Here is a 19044-nt window from a genome sequence, read left to right as displayed (position 1 = left end):
CTCACACACACACTCACACTGTCCCCTTCCCCCATACATTCCAACTGCAGAACACACACTGATACTGACTGCATATTATTTCCTCCTACTCCCAGGAAGGCACACGTAGCAATGGCAAATTTAGTATTACCTGCTGTCCGGGACTCGTGCTGGGAAGTGAAGTGAATCATCCTGTCTGAGTCATGCAAAAGCCCCTGGGAGCCGTCTGACCAACTCCGTGGCCGGGAGGAGGAGCGTGCAGCAGCTCAAATCACAGCACAGCCTCCCGGACCTCACAGGCTGAGCTCTCCGTCTCTCACAAGTGGGGGAAAAATCAGTGTGCTGCGGCTGACAGGTGCGTGCGCTAGTGGGCCCTGTCAGCGCCCCCTCTGATCCGGCACCCGGGTCACATGCCCCCTTAGCCCCCCCCTAGTTTCGGCCATGGGCAGATATAACATGTGCAGAGAGAGTTAGATTTGGGTGGGTTATATTGTTTCTGTGCAGTGTAAATACTGGCTGCTTTATTTTTACACTGCAAATTAGATTTCAGTTTGAACACACCCCACCCAAGTCTAACTTTCTCTGCACATGTTATATCTGTCCCCTCTGCAGTGCACATGGGGGGTCATTCCGAGTTGTTCGCTCGCAAGCCGTTTTTAGCAGCTTTGCACACGCTAAGCCTACGCCTACTGGGAGTGAATCTTAGCATAGTAAAATTGCGAACGAAAGATTCGCAATATTGCGAAAAGACATCTCTGTGCAGTTTCTGAGTAGCTCCAGACTTACTCGGCATCTGCGATCAGTTCAGTGCTTGTCGTTCCTGGTTTGACGTCACAAACACACCCAGCGTTCGCCCAGACACTCCTCCGTTTCTCCAGCCACTCCCGCGTTTTTCCCAGAAACGGTAGCGTTTTTTCCCACACGCCTATAAAACGGACTGTTTCCGCCCAGAAACACCCACTTCCTGTCAATCACATTACGATCGCCTGAACGAAGAAAAAGCCGTGAGTAAAATTCCTAACTTCATAGCAAATTTACTTGGCGCAGTCGCAGTGCGAACATTGCGCATGCGCACTAAGCGGAAAATCGCTGCGATGCGATGAAATTTACCGAGCGAACAACTCTGAATGACCCCCATGGTTTTGCCCAACTGCTAACATATTTGCTGCTGCGATCAACTCTGAATTAGGCCCATGGCTAGGTATAGTATTTACTGGCTCAAAAGTGTAAGGAATATCAGATTTCCGTGAGCCACATCATCTTCATACTAATCAGACTGAGTCAATATTATGCATAAATTCATAGGGTGGGAAAGTTAGGGATCTTCCCACTCTGTAACCCAAGGTAGAAATTATATTTCTGCTGCGGGGTACACTGGGCTCCACAAGTCTGGACAATGGGGTGTAGAGTAGGATCTTGATCTGAGGCACCAACAGACTCAAAGCTTTGACTGTTCCCAGAATGCACAGCGCCGCCTCCTATATCACCCCGCCTCCCAGCACAGGAGCTCATTTTGTCAGTTGGTGCTGCAGTAAGCAGGCACTTAACAGAGGGGCTGCTCCAAGCAGCCCTGAGAAAAGCTTTTTGTGAGGTAAAAAGTGAAGACTTCAAGAGGAGCAGCGGTGGTAAATGTTTTGTGACATTCACTGCTGCAGCTCCAGCTCTCCCCAGCGGCCGCTGTACACTCCCGAGCCCTGGTTGCCGGGTACCTACAGCGGAGGCTCCGGTTTTCTTCATGTTAGACACACACGGCTGGGGCTCTCCAGGATCGCGGGCCGCGCGCGCTGGCGGTGGACACTGTGGCAGTACAGGCGATCCCACCAGATCACCAGGGCATGGGCGCAGGTCAGGTTTTCTCTCTAAACCACTTCTTATATTGCCCACAGTACCCGGTGGTTTTGCCAGCAAGGGGGATAAGGCTTAGACCTGAGGCCCCTCCCCCAGCCCCAGGTCGCCATTTCCCGCAAATGTTCCCGCCCTGGAGCTGCATATCTGTCTTTTCCTCACTCCCAGTCAGTGTCTGCGGCGCCATTATCCCTTAGCTCACTGTTCCTGGGACTGCTTGGGCAAATCCTCCTATGTAAAGCCGCCTGGTTGCCAGCGCTGTGACTTTACATGACACTTAAGTATTCTACCTGCCTATTTAGTCAGTGTTAGTAAGAAAGAGTGCATTTAGTCAGGGTTTTATAGTACAATTACCCTGTGATATACATCCAGTTCTTACTGTGTACTGTTATATCTACTGTTATATAGCTGTGTAAGCTAGTCCAGTGCAGTATTATTGTCTGTAATAACCTCTGCATTGTACAAACTGTGACTATTTGTGTGTGCATTTGATAGCTGAGTGTTATCCATCTCGTGTCTTTCACTCAACTTGCTATCCCTATATTCTATAACCTGAGGGGGCTTGGTGAGTCAGGTGTTATCTAATATAGGATTTTCACAAAGATATACTGTATTACGTATTTTTCTCTGTGATTTGGTCACCATATCTCTCCTTTATCTCTGCTAGTGCTGACTACACTGCGCAGGGGTTTGGGATATTGTGCTGCTGATAATTGTACTGTTACCTCATACTGCAAGTTATATCATGTCTGCTTCTGAGGGTAATGGTTCTGGGGCGGAACACACTGCTGGTGTTGCTGAAGCCACAGGCACATATGAGGAGAATATAGCAGCTGTGGGCTCTGGTTCTGGGGGCTCCTTGCCCCCCCAGTGGGACTGTGGCAACGGAGGCACTTACTGACCCACCGTGGGCCGCTTTTTCCATGCTTCTGCATAAGCTAGTTCATAAACTAACACCCCCTATGGGACCCCCAATGCCGGTACAACCGTATGTGGGCCCTGCATTTATCTGCTCAAATAAAGAAGTTGAACCAGTCCTTGACTACTAAAAAGTCTGACCAACGAATGCTGAGACGCACGTCGGTAATGTCTTCATCATTTCCTAGACCTCATATAGGTTAAGATTGTTTATCCTTTACCTCTTACTCAAGCCTACAATTACCGACTATGTATCTGTGGTTTCACTGATGTGGCTTAAAAGCACCTTACGATGGATTATTGTAACTATACCGGTTTCTCTCCGGTTTTTGGTATGTCTGTATCATGAAGGTCTTCCCTGTTCTTGTATTTGTATAAAAATCTAATAAAAATTGTTGAATTAAAAAAAAAGTCTGACCAACGCTCGCCTAAGTCCAAGAGGTCCTCTAAGCGAGCGCTCGTCTCCTCACAATCCACTGCTGTCACTGACACCTCGTCTGATGAGGACGGCACTTACACTGACCCCACAGGTTCTGACTCAGATATGGCTGATGGTGAGGGTAGTTTACATGTGGATGTTCCTGACCTTTTGGAGGCTATTAAATTAATTCTGCAGATTACGGATGATCCCGAGCCATCCGTGCTTCCTAAGAAACCAGATAGGTTCAAGTGTCAGAAGGTGGTTAAACAGGTTTTACCTCACTCTGATCACCTAGTGGATATACGTCAGGAACCCTGGGAAAACCCGGGTACGAAGTTTGTGCCTCAAAAGAGGATGCTGGCTCACTATCCCTTCGCGCCAGAGCTGTCTAAGAATTGGGAAATACCTCCAGTAGACTCACATGTGGCTAGGATGGTGGTTTCCTCAGCTCTACCTGTCACTACCGTCACGTCTCTGAAAGGGCCTACGGATAGACGTGTGGAGGGTTGTCTAAAAGCGATTTACACCCTCACGGGTGCTGCACAAAGGCCTACTATTGCAGCTTCATGGGCTGCTGAGGCTATTGAAGCATGGGCCTTGGAGTTAGAAGCTGAAATCTCCTCTGACCATGCTAGACAATGCTTGTCATATATTGTCACAGCTTCTCGATATATTAAAGAGGCGGCTTCTGATGCAGTTATCCTGGCAGCTAAGGCCTCTACTACGTCAGTCCTGGCTCGCCGGATATTGTGGCTGAGATCCTGGTCTGTGGATCTGGACTCTAGAAAACCCTGGAGGTACTCCCTTTCAAGGGAGATATTCTGTTTGGGGAGGACTTAAATAAGATAGTGGCTGACTTGGCTATTGCCAAAACTGCCTGTCTACCTAATACCGCTCCTTCTGTGTCGAAGGCTAAAGGTACGTCCTTTTGACCCTTTCGTCCTTCAGGTAAAGCAAAAGGTCAGACGTACCATAAGCAGGCCCGCACTTCCAAACCTGGTAAGCCGAAACCCAAAAGAGCCTGGGCTGCCCGTCAGCCAGCTGCCAAGACGATAAGCCTGCCGCATGACGGGGCGGGCCTCCCCCTGGTGGATCCCAGGGTGGGAGGCCGGCTTCTAGGTTATACCCAGGAATGGTTGAAGATCACTTCAGATGCCTGGGTACAGGAAGTAGTCACTCGAGGTTACGCCATTGCCTTCAAAAACCGACCCCCTCATCGATTTTGCCAGACAGACGTCCCTTTGGACCGGACAAAGGCAAAAACTCTACACTCGGTGGTACAGACCCTCCTGGATACAGGAGTCGTAGTACAGGTGCCTCTTGCTCAGAGGGGCTGGGGGTACTATTCTCCGCTGTTTCTAGTCCCGAAACAGAATGGGTCCTCCCGGCCCATTCTCAACTTCAAGGCATTGAACAGGTTTGTGAAGATTTCCAAGTTCCGTATGGAAACCCTTCGCTCTATAGTTCTGGCCTTGGAACCTGGGGACTACATGGTCTCCTTGGACATACAGGATGCTTACCTGCATATTCCTATAGCAGTGTCAGATCAACAATACCTGAGGTTTGCTATTGGCAACATCCATTACCAGTTTCGGGCGTTACCTTTTTGGTTTAACAACGGCTCCGCGAGTCTTCACCAAAGTTATGGCGGTGATGACGGTGGTACTCCGCCGTCAAGGGGTCAGGATACTGCCGTATCTGGACGACTTGTTAATCCTGGCAAATTCCCCAGATCTTCTCCTGTGTCATCTGGATATGACGGTCCGTTTTCTAAAAGCCCACGGGTGGCTCACCAACTGGAAGAAATCCTCCCTGGTCCCTGCTCAGAGCATGGTGCACCTGGGAGCGCTGTTAGACACTCACAACCAGAGGTTGTTCTTGTCTCAGGAGAAAGTCCTGAAGCTTCAGGACATGATTCGTTGCTTCCTTTCTCATCCGCAAGTGTCGATACATTCGGCTATGCAGGTGCTGGGCCTCATGGTGTCAGCATTCGACATGGTGGAGTATGCTCAATTCCATTCTCGCCCCCTCCAGAAGCTGATTCTAGCCAAGTGGGACGGCCTGCCTCACCGGATCAGGTCGCATGATCTCATTGATTCCGGAGGTCCGTCTGTCGCTGCTCTGGTGGCTCCAGGACCAACAATTGTGCAGGGGCCGTCCCTTCTGGATATCCAACTGGGTCCTGTTGACGACAGATGCCAGTCTAAGAGGTTGGGGCGCGGTGCTGGAGCAGCACTCCTTACAGGGTCGGTGGACCAAGGAGGTATCTCTCCTCTCGATCAACATTCTGGAGTTGCGGGCGGTCTTCAATGTGTTGAACCTGGCCCAGCATTTAATTCAGAACCGTCCTGTTCAAGTACAGTCGGACAACGCCACCACAGTGGCTTACATAAATCATCAAGGCGGCACTCGAAGCCGTTTGGCAATGAAGGAAGCCTCACGGATTCTACAGTGGGCAGAACGCCATCTACCGGCAATATTCATTCCGGGAGTCCTGAATTGGGAAGCGGTCTTTCTCAGCTGTCAGGACGTGCATGCCGGCGAGTGGGGCCTCCATCCAGAAGTGTTTCAACTCCTCGTGGAAAGGTGGGGTCTTCCAGATGTGGATCTGATGGCGTCTCGACACAATCACAAGTTTCCGGTCTTCGGAGCTAGGACAAGGGATCCTCAAGCAGCATTCGTGGATGCGCTGGCGGTGCCGTGGAGGTTTCGGCTGCCGTACATGTTCCCTCCGGTGTCACTCCTGCCCAGGGTAATTCGGAAGTTCAAGCAAGAAAAAGGAAATCTGCTTCTCATAGCTCCGGCGTGGCCCAGACGGCACTGGTTCTCAGACCTGCAAGGCCTATCGTCAGAGCGTCCACTTCTACTTCCACAACGCCCAGACCTTCTCGTTCGGTGCCCTTGTTTCTACCAGGACCTGGCCCGGCTATCTTTGACGACGTGGCTCTTGAAGCTTCCGTCTTGAGTGCTAAGGGTTTTTCTGAAGAGGTCATTAAAACTATGTGCCGGGCCTGGAAACCGGCTTCTGCTCGGATTTACCATAGGGTCTGGCATTCATACTTTGTTTGGTGCGCATCTAACAATTATGACGCTTCCAAGTTTAGTACAGCCAAACTTTTGGCTTTTCTGCAGCAGGGCCTAGATTTAGGCCTGCGTCTGGCCTCCCTCAAGGTTCATATTTCTGCCTTGTCGGTGTGGTTTCAGAGAAAAATTGCGACTTTACCTGATGTTCATACTTTCACTCAGGGTGTGTTGCGTATCCAACCTCCCTATGTCCCGCCTGTGGCTCCTTGGGACTTGTCGGTGGTTTTGGAGGCGTTGCAGGAGCCTCCATTTGAACCTCTTGGTTCAGCTGACCTTAAGTGGCTTTACCTTAAGGTGGTGTTCTTGCTGGCTATTGCCTCTGCTAGAAGAGTGTCGGATCTGGGTGCCTTGTCTTGTAGTTCCCCATATCTGATTTTTCACCGTGACCGGGCGGTTCTTAGGACTCGTCCCGGATATTTACCTAAGGTGGTTTCTTCGTTCCACCTTAATCAGGAGATTGTGGTTCCAGCCTTTGTCTCTCCTGATTTGTCTCCCAAAGAGCGGTCTTTGGATGTGGTACGGGCTCTCTGTATCTATGTGAAGAGAACTGCTTCTATTCGAAAATCTGATTCTCTCTTTGTTTTGTTTGGATTTCACAAACATGGCTGGCCTGCTCACAAGCAGATCCTGGCCAGATGGATTAGAATGGTGATTGCACATGCTTATGTGAAGGCTGGTCTGTCAGCTCCTGCTCACATTACGGCCCATTTTACTCGGTCTGTTGGACCTTCTTGGGCGGCCCACCGTGGTGCGACCCTTGATCAATTGTGCAAGGCGGCTACGTGGTCCTCCGGGAACACGTTCATAAGGTTCTATGCCTTCGATACTGCCGCTTCCCAGGATGCTTCCTTTGGACGCCGGGTTCTTTTGCCCGCTACAGTGCATCCCCTCCCATAAGGAACTGCTTTAGGACATCCCCATTGTCCAGACTTGTGGAGCCCAGTGTACCCCGCAGCAGAAAGCAAGTTTTATGGTAAGAACTTACCCTTGTTAAAACTCTTTCTGCGAGGTACACTGGGCTCCACAAGGCGCCCACCCTGACACACTTAGCTTCTTTGGGTTGATATGGCATTAGCCGCCGACACTTCTCTTGTCATGAGAGTGTGGTATATGTGGCTACTAACCGGGGTGATATAGGAGGCGGCGCTGTGCATTCTGGGAACAGTCAAAGCTTTGAGTCTGTTGGTGCCTCGGATCAAGATCCTACTCTACACCCCATTGTCCAGACTTGTGGAGCCCAGTGTACCTCGCAGAAAGAGTTTTAACAAAGGTAAGTTCTTACCATAAAACTCATTTTTGGTATAATATCTGTAGGTGACTTCCTAAATTTAATATGAAATTCAGCACCAAGGTGATAGTAGCCCTTTTAAGTGGATTGTATTCAGGTACACAATATGATAATTCATCATACTAATATGGCTGCTTTCCATAGATATTTGTGCATTCATGTAGTGTGTGTATATGTACCCATACAATATTCATATATAGAGAAAACACCACAAGATAGTATGTATGTACTGTATATATTCATGTCAATTCCTCAAGCATATATGCATAAAGAGTCTCAAACGCATACCGTATTATTTCCATGTAGTGTGGCTGTATTCATAAACAATATGTGTAAACCATAAGTATGTGGGTACTACACACAAAGAAGGTTAAGTATAGAGATCAGATATGCAGATATAGTAAGTTATCCCATTGGCCGTACACTGTAGACTGCTACGTATTATGTGCAAAACAGTGACTGATATGTGAGTATGACTGCTGAAGTGTGTCACAGGGATATATAGTGTAGGAAATTAGACATCTGCTGTTGTGATCTTCTCACAGAAGTGTGTCTGTTACAATAACATTGCAGACCACTATCAGCGAAAATATACACAATGACTGTGCCTGTCTGTAACTTTATGAGGATCGTGTGGAGTGAACATGCCTCAGAGTGTGTAATATGCATTATACTCTGGGTTAGTGATCCCTAGTGGTAGAGGTATCCACAGAATAAGTTTAGTGGATATGTTTGTAGGTACATATATTGCAGACAATTGTTATGGGAGACCCACAGTATCTAGAGTGGAAGTGAAATGAAAAAGGTACCTGGAATCCATAGATGGGTTTGGTGCTAATGAGGGGGGCCGTTAGATATGTGCTAGCCCTCCATAACAGATCCAGACTTTGGGGGGCTTCTTCAGTGATAGGCTACGGACAGTCGTCAGATTTGGTCCTTAGCCAAACGTAGGCTAACTGCAGTAGGCGACCACTCACCCAAGAGACCATGTGGGGACCTGGATTGTCATGCCGCAGGCCTGTCAGCTGGCTTGGGGACCTGGCGGTGACCAAACCATGCATATTGACCATTTGGACCTAGTGTTCTTAGCAGAACCCTGTACTTTAGAAGAGACCTGTCCTCTCGCTTTGTCTTGTGGATAAAAGGAAGTCTGTTTTGGCTTTGGCGCTGCAGAGGGTAGGAAAGCCTTCTTATAGGCAGCCACAATCTTGTTCACTTCTTGACCAAAAAGAACCTCACCTGAAAAGGGTAAGGCCTCTAAAGCCTTTTTTGGATTAATTAGTGGCTCATCAAGAACGAAGCCATAAGGCCATTCTAGCTTCCACACAGGAAGCCAAAATTTTGAGGCAAAAGTCCTGGAGTCTAGGGCTGCTTTACCTAATAATGTTATCCACGATGGACAGCAGGTTTAAATGATGTGTCCCAGATCGATGGACTTCATCCAAGAAGTCCACCCAGCTGCCAATGGTCTTGGATATCCAAGCCAAAGTAAACACAGGACGAATAGTCACACCAGCATTAGAGAAACTGTTCAAGCTTCTTATCAGTAGGGTCTTTAAGAGAAGTCACGCCTGGAATAGGTAGGGTGGTGGATTTAGCGGTGTCTTACTAAGGACTGAGCAGCGCTGCCAGGACCCAGAGACTGTCCCCCTACAGGCGGTGGTTGCCGCGGGAAGTTGCTTACCTGCCCCCAGTGTCTGGCTTGCGATTCCTCGAGTGCCAGGAGGGGCCGGTGTGACTGACCATGAGATCCGCACACCGGCCGCTAGAAAAGGGTGTTGGTGCGGTCAGCGGTAGCGCCGGACTGGCCGTCACTGACAGGCTCATGTAGCAACAAGAAAAGAAAATTCAAAAGGCGTCCTTTCCTATCAGGCACCAAGAAAAACTGGTTCCTGGCTAAGTAGGTGGGGTATAGGGGAGGAGGAGCCTCAACTGCACTCTGCAACAAGTTTAACTTCTTGGTGCCTGGAGACTACTGAACCACCATATCCCCATTTTTCCAGTGTCCACCTAGGCTGAAAGAAAATAAAAAGTACTTGACAACTAGAATTCTTAAATATTTATTGCACATATATTTCCCTTTTCTCTAACGTCCTAGAGGATGCTGGGGACTCCGTAAGGACCATGGGGTATAGATGGGCTCCGCAGGAGATATGGGCACTATAAAGAACTTTAGAATGCACTGGCTCCTCCCTCTATGCCCCTCCTCCAGACCTCAGTTAGATCCTGTGCCCAGAGGAGATTGGGTGCATTACAGGGGAGCTCTCCTGAGTTTCTCTGATAAAGAATTTTGTTAGGTTTTTTATTTTCAGGGAGCACTGCTGGCAACAGGCTCCCTGCATTGTGTGACTGAGGAGAGAGAAGCAGACCTACTTAAGTGATAGGCTCTGCTTCTTAGGCTACTGGACACCATTAGCTCCAGAGGGAGTCGGAACGCAGGTCTCCCCTCGCTGTTCGTCCCAGAGCCGCGCCGCCGTCCTCCTCGCAGAGCCGGAAGATAGAAGCCGGGTGAGTATAAAAAGAAAATAAGACTTCAAGGCGGCAGAAGACTTCAGATCTTCACTGAGGTAAGCGCGCAGCGTTAACGCTGCGCGCCATTGCTCCCACACACTACACACACTAGCTGATGGGTGCAGGGCGCAGGGGGGGCGCCCTGGGCAGCAATAAAAACCTCTAATTCTGGCATTATAAGGTTAGACACTGCGGAGGCAGTAATTCTATAAATCCCCCGCTAGTTTTGTGATATTTTGAGCGGGACCGAAGCCCGCCGCTGGAGGGGGCGGAGCTTGGACCCTCAGCACTAACCAGCACAATTTTCTCCACAGAGATCTGCAGAGAAGCTGGATCCCCGGTCTCTCCCCTGCTGAACACGATGACACAGGGCTGAAAAGAGGAGGGGGGGGGGGCACTTGTAAGGCGCAGTGAGTGTATTAACACAGTGATTAAGATAAAAGCGCTATTATCTGGGAGATTATTTTCCAGTGTCAGTTGGCGCTGGGTGTGTGCTGGCATACTCTCTCTCTGTCTCTCCAAAGGGCCTTATTGGGTAACTGTCTCCTTATAACTATATCCCTGTGTGTGTGGGGGTGTCGGTACGAGTGTGTCGGCATGTCTGATGCGGAAGACTCAGCTAAGGAGGAGGTGGAGCAGATGATTGTGGTGTCTCAGTAGGCAACGCCGACTCATGATTGGATGGACATGTGGAATGTTTTAAATGCAAATGTGACCTTATTACATAAGAGATTGGACAAAGCAGAGTCCAGAGAAAAAGCTGGGAGTCAATCCACCGCTTCGACTGGGTCACCAGGCCCTTCTGGGTCTCAAAAACGTCCCCTATCCCAAATAGCAGACACTGATACCGACACGGATTCTGACTCCAGTGTCGACTACGATGATGCGAGGTTACACCCAAGGGTGGCCAAAAGAATTCATTATATGATTATTGCAATAAAAGATGTTTTGCATATCACAGATGACCCCTCGGTCCCTGACACGAGGGTGCGCATGTATAAGGAAAAGAAACCTGAGGTAACCTTTCCCCCATCCCATGATCTTAACGAGTTATTTGAAAAAGCTTGGGAAACTCCTGATAAAAAACTGCAGATTCCCAAAAGGATTCTTATGGCGTATCCTTTCCCTGCACAGGACAGGGTACGTTGGGAATCCTCACCCAGGGTGGACAAGGCTTTAACACGCCTATCCAAGAAGGTGGCGCTACCGTCTCCGGACACGGCAGCCCTCAAGGATCCTGCTGTTCGCAGACAGGAAACTACTTTAAAGTCTATTTATGCGCATACAGGTGCTTTGCTCAGACCGGCAATAGCATCGGCATGGGTGTGTAGTGCAGTTGCAGGTTGGACAGATACCTTGTCAGCTGACCTTGATACCCTAGACAGGGATACCATTTTATTGACCTTAGGCCACATTAAAGACGCAGTCTTATATATGAGGGACGCTCAAAGAGACGTTGGGCTGCTGGGTTCGAGAGCCAACGCCATGGCGATTTCTGCTAGGCGAGCCCTGTGGACCCGCCAATGGACGGGTGATGCCGACTCAAAGAAGCATATGGAGGTTTTGCCATACAAAGGTGAAGTTTTATTTGTGGAAGGTCTCGCGGACCTGGTTGCCACAGCTACCGCGGGTAAATCTACCTTTTTGCCTTTTGTTCCCCCACAGCAAAAGAAAACTCCACAATATCAGATGCAGTCCTTTCGGTCGCATAAGTCCAGAAGAGGTTGGGGCTCATCTTTCCTCGCCAGAGGTAAGGGTAGAGGAAAGAGAGCACCTGCTCCAGCTAGTTTCCAGGAGCAGAAGTCCTCCCCGGCTTCTACTAAATCCACCGCATGACACTGGGGCTACACTGAGGGAGTCCGCACCGGTGGGGGCACATCTTCGACTCTTCAGCCAGGTCTGGGTTCTGTCAGACGTGCATCCTTGGGCGATGGATATTGTATCCCAAGGCTACAAACTGGAATTCGAAGAGGTGCCCGCTCGCCGATTTTTCAAGTCGGCCTTGCCAGCTTCTTCCCCAGAGAGGGAAGTAGTGTTAGCTGCAATTCAAAAGCTGTGTCAACAGCAAGTGATTGTCAAGGTTCCCCTAGTCCAACAGGGGTAAGGGTACTATTTGACCCTGTTCGTGGTCCCGAAGCCAGATGGTTCGGTCAGACCCATTTTAAATCTAAAATCCCTAAACCTGTACTTGAAAAAGTTCAAATTCAAGATGGAATCGCTCCGAGCTGTGATCTCCAGTCTGGAAGGGGGGGATTTTATGGTGTCACTCGACATAAAGGAAGCATACCTTCATGTCCCCATATATCCTCCTCATCAGGCGTACCGGAGATTCGCTGTACGGGACTGTCATTACCAGTTTCAGACGTTGCCGTTTGGGATTTCCACGGCCCCGAGGATTTTCACCAAGGTGATGGCGGAGATGATGGTGCACCTGCGCAGGCAGGGAGTCACAATTATCCCATACTTGGACGATCTCCTGATAAAAGCAAGATCAAGAGATCAATTGCAGAAGAGCGTGTCGCTCTCCCTGGGAGTGCTACAACAACACAGTTGGATTCTCAATCTGCCAAAGTCACAATTGATTCCAACGACTCGACTATCATTCCTAGGCATGATTCTGGACACGGAACAGAAGAGGGTTTTTCTCCCGATAGAAAAAGCCCAAGACCTCCAGAACAATAGTCAGAGACTTGCTAAAACCAAAAAGAGTGTCTGTTCATCAATGCACTCGAGTTCTGGGGAAAATGGTGGCAGCCTACGAGGCCATCCCCTTCGGCAGGTTTCATGCATGGACGTTTCAGTGGGACCTCCTGGACAAGTGGTCAGGGTCCCATCTACTAATACATCAGAAGATAAGCCTGTCCCCCCGGGCCAGGGTGTCTCTCCTGTGGTGACTGCAAAGTGCTCACCTTCTAGAAGGTCGCAGGTTCGGCATTCAAGACTGGGTTCTGGTGACCACGGACGCAAGCCTCTGAGGATGGGGAGCAGTCACACAAGGAAGAAATTTTCAGGGACTATGTCAAGCCAGGAGGCTTGTCTACACATCAACGGAATTGAGGGCCATATACAACGGCCTATGACAAGCGGAGAATCTTCTTCGCGACCTACCGGTTCTGATTCAATCAGACAACGTCACAGCCGTGGCTCATGTAAACCGCGAAGGCGGGACAAGGAGCAGAGTGGCAATGGCGGAAGCCACCAGGATTCTTCGCTGGGCGGAAAATCACGTAAGCGCTCTGTCAGCGGTCTTCATTCCGGGAGTGGACAACTGGGAAGCAGACTTCCTCAGCAGACACGATCTCCATCCAGGAGAGTGGGGACTTCATCAAGACGTTTTTACAGAGATAACAAGTCTTTGGGGAATTCCTCACATAGACATGATGGCGTCACGCCTCAACAAGAAGCTTCGGAGGTATTGTGCCAGGTCAAGGGACCCTCAGGCAGTAGCGGTAGATGCCCTGGTGACACCTTGGGTGTTTCAGTTGGTCTATGTGTTCCCCCCTCTTCCTCTCATCTCAAAAATATTGAGAATCATAAGACAAAAAAGAGTGAAAACAATCCTCATTGTTCCAGATTGGCCTCGAAGGGCCTGGTATTCAGATCTTCAGGAGATGCTCACAGAAGATCCATGGCCTCTTCCTCTCAGGGAGGACCTGTTACAACAGGGGCCCTGCGTGTTCCAAGACTTACCGCGGTTACGTTTGACGGCATGGCGGTTGAACACCGAATCCTAGCTGGGAAAGGTATTCCGGAGGAAGTCATCCCTACTCTTGGCCCTCATTCCGAGTCGTTCGCTCGGTATTTTTCATCGCATCGCAGTGAAATTCCGCTTAGTACGCATGCGCAATAATCGCACTGCGACTGCGCCAAGTAATTTTACAATGGAGATAGTATTTTTACTCACGGCTTTTTCATCGCTCCGGCGATCGTAATGTGATTGACAGGAAATGGGTGTTACTGGGCGGAAACAGGCCGTTTTATGGGCGTGCGGGAAAAAACGCTACCGTTTCCGGAAAAAACGCAGGAGTGGCCGGGGAAACGGGGGAGTGTCTGGGCGAACGCTGGGTGTGTTTGTGACGTCAAACCAGGAACGACAAGCACTGAACTGATCGCAGATGCCGAGTAAGTCTGAAGCTACTCTGAAACTGCTAAGTAGTTTGTAATCGCAATATTGCGAATACATCGGTCGCAATTTTAAGAAGCTAAGATACACTCCCAGTAGGCGTAGGCTTAGCGTGAGCAACTCTGCTAAATTCGCCTTGCGAGCGATCAACTCGGAATGAGGGCCCTTGAATAAAGGCTAGGAAGGAGGTAACGGCAAAACATTATCACCGTATCTGGAGGAAATATGTTTCTTGGTGTGAAGCCAAGAATGCTCCTATGGAAGATTTCCATCTGGGCCGTTTTCTCCACTTTCTACAGACAGGAGTGGATATGGGCCTAAAATTAGGCTCCATTAAGGTACAGATTTCGGCCCTGTCTATTTTCTTTCAGAAGGAATTGGCTTCTCTCCCAGAAGTCCAGACTATTGTAAAGGGAGTGCTGCACATCCAGCCTCCTTTTGTGCCCCCAGTGGCACCTTAGGACCTTAACGTGGTGTTGTGGTTCCTGAAGTCTCACTGGTTTGAACCTCTTCAACCGGTTGAATTTAAATTTCTCACTTGGAAGGAGGTCATGTTGTTGGCCTTGGCATCTGCAAGGCGGGTGTCCGAATTGGCGGCCTTGTTTAACAAGAGCCCCTATTTGACCTTCCATGTGGATAGAGCAGAGTTGAGGACTCATCCTCAATTTTTGCCTAAGGTGGTTTCTTCATTTCATATGAACCAACCTATTGTGGTGCCTGTGGCTACGGGTGACTTGGAGGATTCCAAGTCCCTGGATGTAGTCAGGGCCTTAAAAATCTATGTAGCCAGGACGGCTCGGGTTATGAAAACAGAAGCACTGTTTGTCCTGTATGCAGCCAACAAAGTTGGCGCTCCTGCTTCGAAGCAGACTATTGCTCGCTGGATCTGTAACACGATTCAGCAGGCTCATTCTACGGCGGGTTTGCCGTTAACAAATTCAGTAAAGGCCCATTCCACTAGGAAGGTAGCCTCTTCTTGGGCGGTTGCCCGAGACGTCTCGGCTTTACAGCTTTGCCGAGCAGCTACCTGGTCAGGTTCAAACACCTTTTTTGCAAAGTTCTATAAGTTTGATACCCTGGCTGATGAGGACCTTGCGTTTGCTCAGTCGATGCTGCAGAGTCGTCCGCACTCTCCCGCCCGGTCTGGAGCTTTGGTATAAACCCCATGGTCCTTACGGAGTCCCCAGCATCCTCTAGGACGTAAGAGAAAATAAGATTTTAAACCTACCGGTAAATCTTTTTCTCCTAGTCCGTAGAGGTTGCTGGGCGCCCGTCCCAGTGCGGACAAAATCTGCAAGGCTTGTATATAGTTGTTGCTTCCATAAGGGTTATGTTACAGTTGAGATCAGTCTTTAGCTGATACTGTTTTTTGTTCATACTGTTAACTGGTTGCGTATATTCCAGGTTATACGGTGTGGATGGTGTGCACACCCATTCTAAAGTTCTTTATAGTGCCCATATCTCCTGCGGAGCACGTCTATACCCCATGGTCCTTACGGAGTCCCCAGCATCCTCTACGGACTAGGAGAAAAAGATTTACTGGTAGGTTTAAAATCTTATTTATTTGCTTTATGATACCTTTTGTTATTGTTTAAATGAGTTGAATAAAGAATTATATTGTTCAATAAGATATGTGAATAGTCCCAAACTGGATTTTGGATAAATGTAAATATGTCATGGTTGTTGCTTGTTAACGTTCCAGGGTCATTAGTACACAGGTCAGTCACTCTACAATGCTTAGTTCTTGTCCAAGTATGGTAATACAGCCATGAGAGCAGAATATTGTGCGTAATCATTTTTATCAGTACATGCATCAGCGATGGCCTTTTTATGTCAAGAGAGACAAACACCTTGTGATCCATGCTCTGTGCTCCTGAAACTGATCCACGGGTTTAGGGATTCTATGCTGGTCTTCATCATGGGTCCCAGTGTCTGAATTACTTTCTTCCTCTTCAGTCCATTGGAGCAGAGACTAGAAATAAACACAATATGTCAATGAAGAGGGCAACACTTCAGTCACAGAACCTATGCTGATAAACCACTGATGTCTACTGTGGAAATCAAACGGTGGCTTAATAAGACTATACACAAGAAACGTAGTCTCCAAACATTAACAGTTCTGAGGAATCTACATATTAAGTTTCTCTAACGTCCTAAGTGGATGCTGGGGACTCCGTAAGGACCATGGGGAATAGCGGCTCCGCAGGAGACTGGGCACATCTAAAGAAAGCTTTAGGACTAACTGGTGTGCACTGGCTCCTCCCCCTATGACCCTCCTCCAAGCCTCAGTTAGATTTCTGTGCCCGACGAGAAGGGTGCACACTAGGGGCTCTCCTGAGCTTCTTAGTGAAAGTTTTAGTTTAGGTTTGTTATTTTCAGTGAGACCTGCTGGCAACAGGCTCACTGCATCGAGGGACTAAGGGGAGAAGAAGCGAACTCACCTGCGTGCAGAGTGGATTGGGCTTCTTGGCTACTGGACATTAGCTCCAGAGGGACGATCACAGGTTCAGCCTGGATGGGTCCCGGAGCCGCGCCGCCGGCCCCCTTACAGAGCCAGAAGAGCGAAGAGGTCCGGAGAAAGCGGCGGCAGAAGACGTTCCTGTCTTCAAATAAGGTAGCGCACAGCACTGCAGCTGTGCGCCATTGCTCTCAGCACACTTCACACTCCGGTCACTGAGGCTGGGGGGGGCGCCCTGAGACGCAATAAAACATGGACAGAAATACCTTACATGGCAAAAAAATGCATCACATATAGCTCCTGGGCTATATGGATGCATTTAACCCCTGCCAGAATATACAAAAAATCGGGAGATAAGGCCGCCGAAAAGGGGGCGGAGCCTATCTCCTCAGCACACTGGCGCCATTTTCCCTCACAGCTCAGTTGGAGGGAAGCTCCCTGACTCTTCCCTGCACTACAGAAAGGGTTAAAAAAAAGAGAGGGGGGCACTATTTAGGCGCAGTATTAAAACATACAGCAGCTATAAGGGGAAAAACACTTATATAAGGTTATCCCTGTATATATATAGCGCTCTGGTGTGTGCTGGCATACTCTCCCTCTGTCTCCCCAAAGGGCTAGTGGGGTCCTGTCCTCTATCAGAGCATTCCCTGTGTGTGTGCTGTGTGTCGGTACGTTTGTGTCGACATGTATGAGGAGAAAAATGATGTGGAGACGGAGCAGAGTGTCTGTAACAGTGATGTCACCCCCTAGGGGGTCGACACCTGAGTGGATGTACTGTTGAAAATTACGTGACAGTGTCAGCTCTATATAAAAAAACAGTGGTTGACATGAGACAGCCGGCTACTCAGCTTGTGCCTGTCCAGACGTCTCATAGGCCGTCAGGGGCTCTAAAGCGGCCGTTACCTCAGATGGCAGATACAGACGCCGACACGGATACTGACTCCTGTGTCGACGGTGTAGAGACAACCGTGATTTCCAGTAGGGCCACACGTTACATGATTGAGACAATGGCAAATGTTTTTATACATTTCTGATAATACGAGTACCACCAAAAAGGGGTATTATGTTCGGTGAGGGAAAAACTACCTGTAGTTTTCCTGAATCTGAGAAATAAAATGAGGTGTGTGATGATGCGTGGGTTTCCCCCCGATAACAATTGATAATTTCTTAAAAAGTATTGGCTGCATACCCTTTCCCGCCAGAGGTTAGGGTGCGTTGGGAAACACCCCCTAGGGGGGATAAGGCGCTCACACGCTTGTAAGAACAAGGGCTCTACCCTCTCATGAGATGGCCGCCCTTAAGGATCCTGCTGATAGAAAGCAGGAGGGTATCCAAAAAGGTATTTACACACATACTGGTGTTATACTGCGACCAGCAATCGCCTCAGCCTGGAGGTGCAGTGCTGGGTTGGCATGGTCGGATTCCCTGACTGGAAATATTGATATCCTAGATAAGGATAGTATATTATTGCCTATAGAGCATTTAAAAGATGCATTTCTATATATGCATGATGCACAGTTGAATATTTGCCGACTGGCATCAAGTATAAGTGCGTTGTCCAATTCTACCAGTAAAATGGTCAGGTGATGCGGATTCCAAACAGCATTTGGAAGTATAGCCTTTGAAAAGGGACATTTGGGGTCGGTCTTTTAGACCTGGTGGCCACGGCAACAACTGGGAAATCCACGTTTGTACCCCAGGTCGCCTCTCAAAATAAGACTCCGTATTATCAGGCGCAGTCCTTTGTTGGCAAGCGGACAAAAGGTTCCTCTTTTCTGCTCGTGACAGAGGGAGAGGAAAAAGGCTGAAGAGATTAGCCAGTTCCCAGGAACAGAAACCCTTTCCCGCCTCTGCCAAGCCCTCAGTATGACGCTAGGGCCTTACAAGCTCAGGCACGGTGGGGGCCCGTTCTCAATGAATTTCAGTGCGCAGTGGGCTCACTCGCAAGTAGACCCCTGGATCCTTCAGGTAATATCTCAAGGGTACATATTGGAATTCGAGACGTCTCCCCCTCGCCGTTTTCAAAAAGTCGGCTTTACCGACGTCTCCCTCTGACAGGGAGGCAGTTTTGGAAGCCATTCACAAGCTGTATTCCCAGCAGGTGATAATCAAGGTACCCCTCCTGCAACAGGGAACGGGGTATTATTCCACACTATTGTGGTACCGAAGCCAGACGGCTCGGTGAGACCGATTCTAAATCTAAATCTAAAATCTAAAATCTTTGAACACTTACATACAGAGGTTCAAATTCAAGATTGAGTCACTCAGAGCAGTGATTGCGAACCTGGAAGAAGGGGACTACATGATGGCTCGGGACATCAAGGATGCTTACCTTCATGTCAAAATTTACCCTTCTCACCAAGGGTACCTCAGGTTATGGTACAGAACTGTCACTATCAGTTCAGACGCTGCCGTAG

At 49.0% G+C, this 19044-nt stretch overlaps 1 protein-coding gene across 2 annotated transcripts in view; it reads right to left on the bottom strand.

The window, feature by feature from the left end:
• Nucleotides 1–7492: 7492 nt before the first annotated feature.
• The window catches only part of AMZ2 (archaelysin family metallopeptidase 2), a 117609-nt gene continuing 106057 nt past the window's right edge, over nt 7493–19044 (bottom strand). For both annotated transcript variants that reach the window (XM_063960853.1, XM_063960854.1), the window contains one exon: nt 7493–16141. In XM_063960853.1, coding sequence (XP_063816923.1) covers nt 15998–16141 — 144 coding nt within the window. In that variant the 3' untranslated portion in view covers nt 7493–15997. The remainder of the gene's footprint in view (nt 16142–19044) is intronic.

This window comes from Pseudophryne corroboree, chromosome 3 (genome assembly GCF_028390025.1).
Source record: "Pseudophryne corroboree isolate aPseCor3 chromosome 3, aPseCor3.hap2, whole genome shotgun sequence".
NCBI lineage: Eukaryota > Metazoa > Chordata > Amphibia > Anura > Myobatrachidae > Pseudophryne > Pseudophryne corroboree.
Note: the sequence above shows the minus strand (reverse complement) of the source record. Positions and strands in the feature narration are given on the sequence as shown.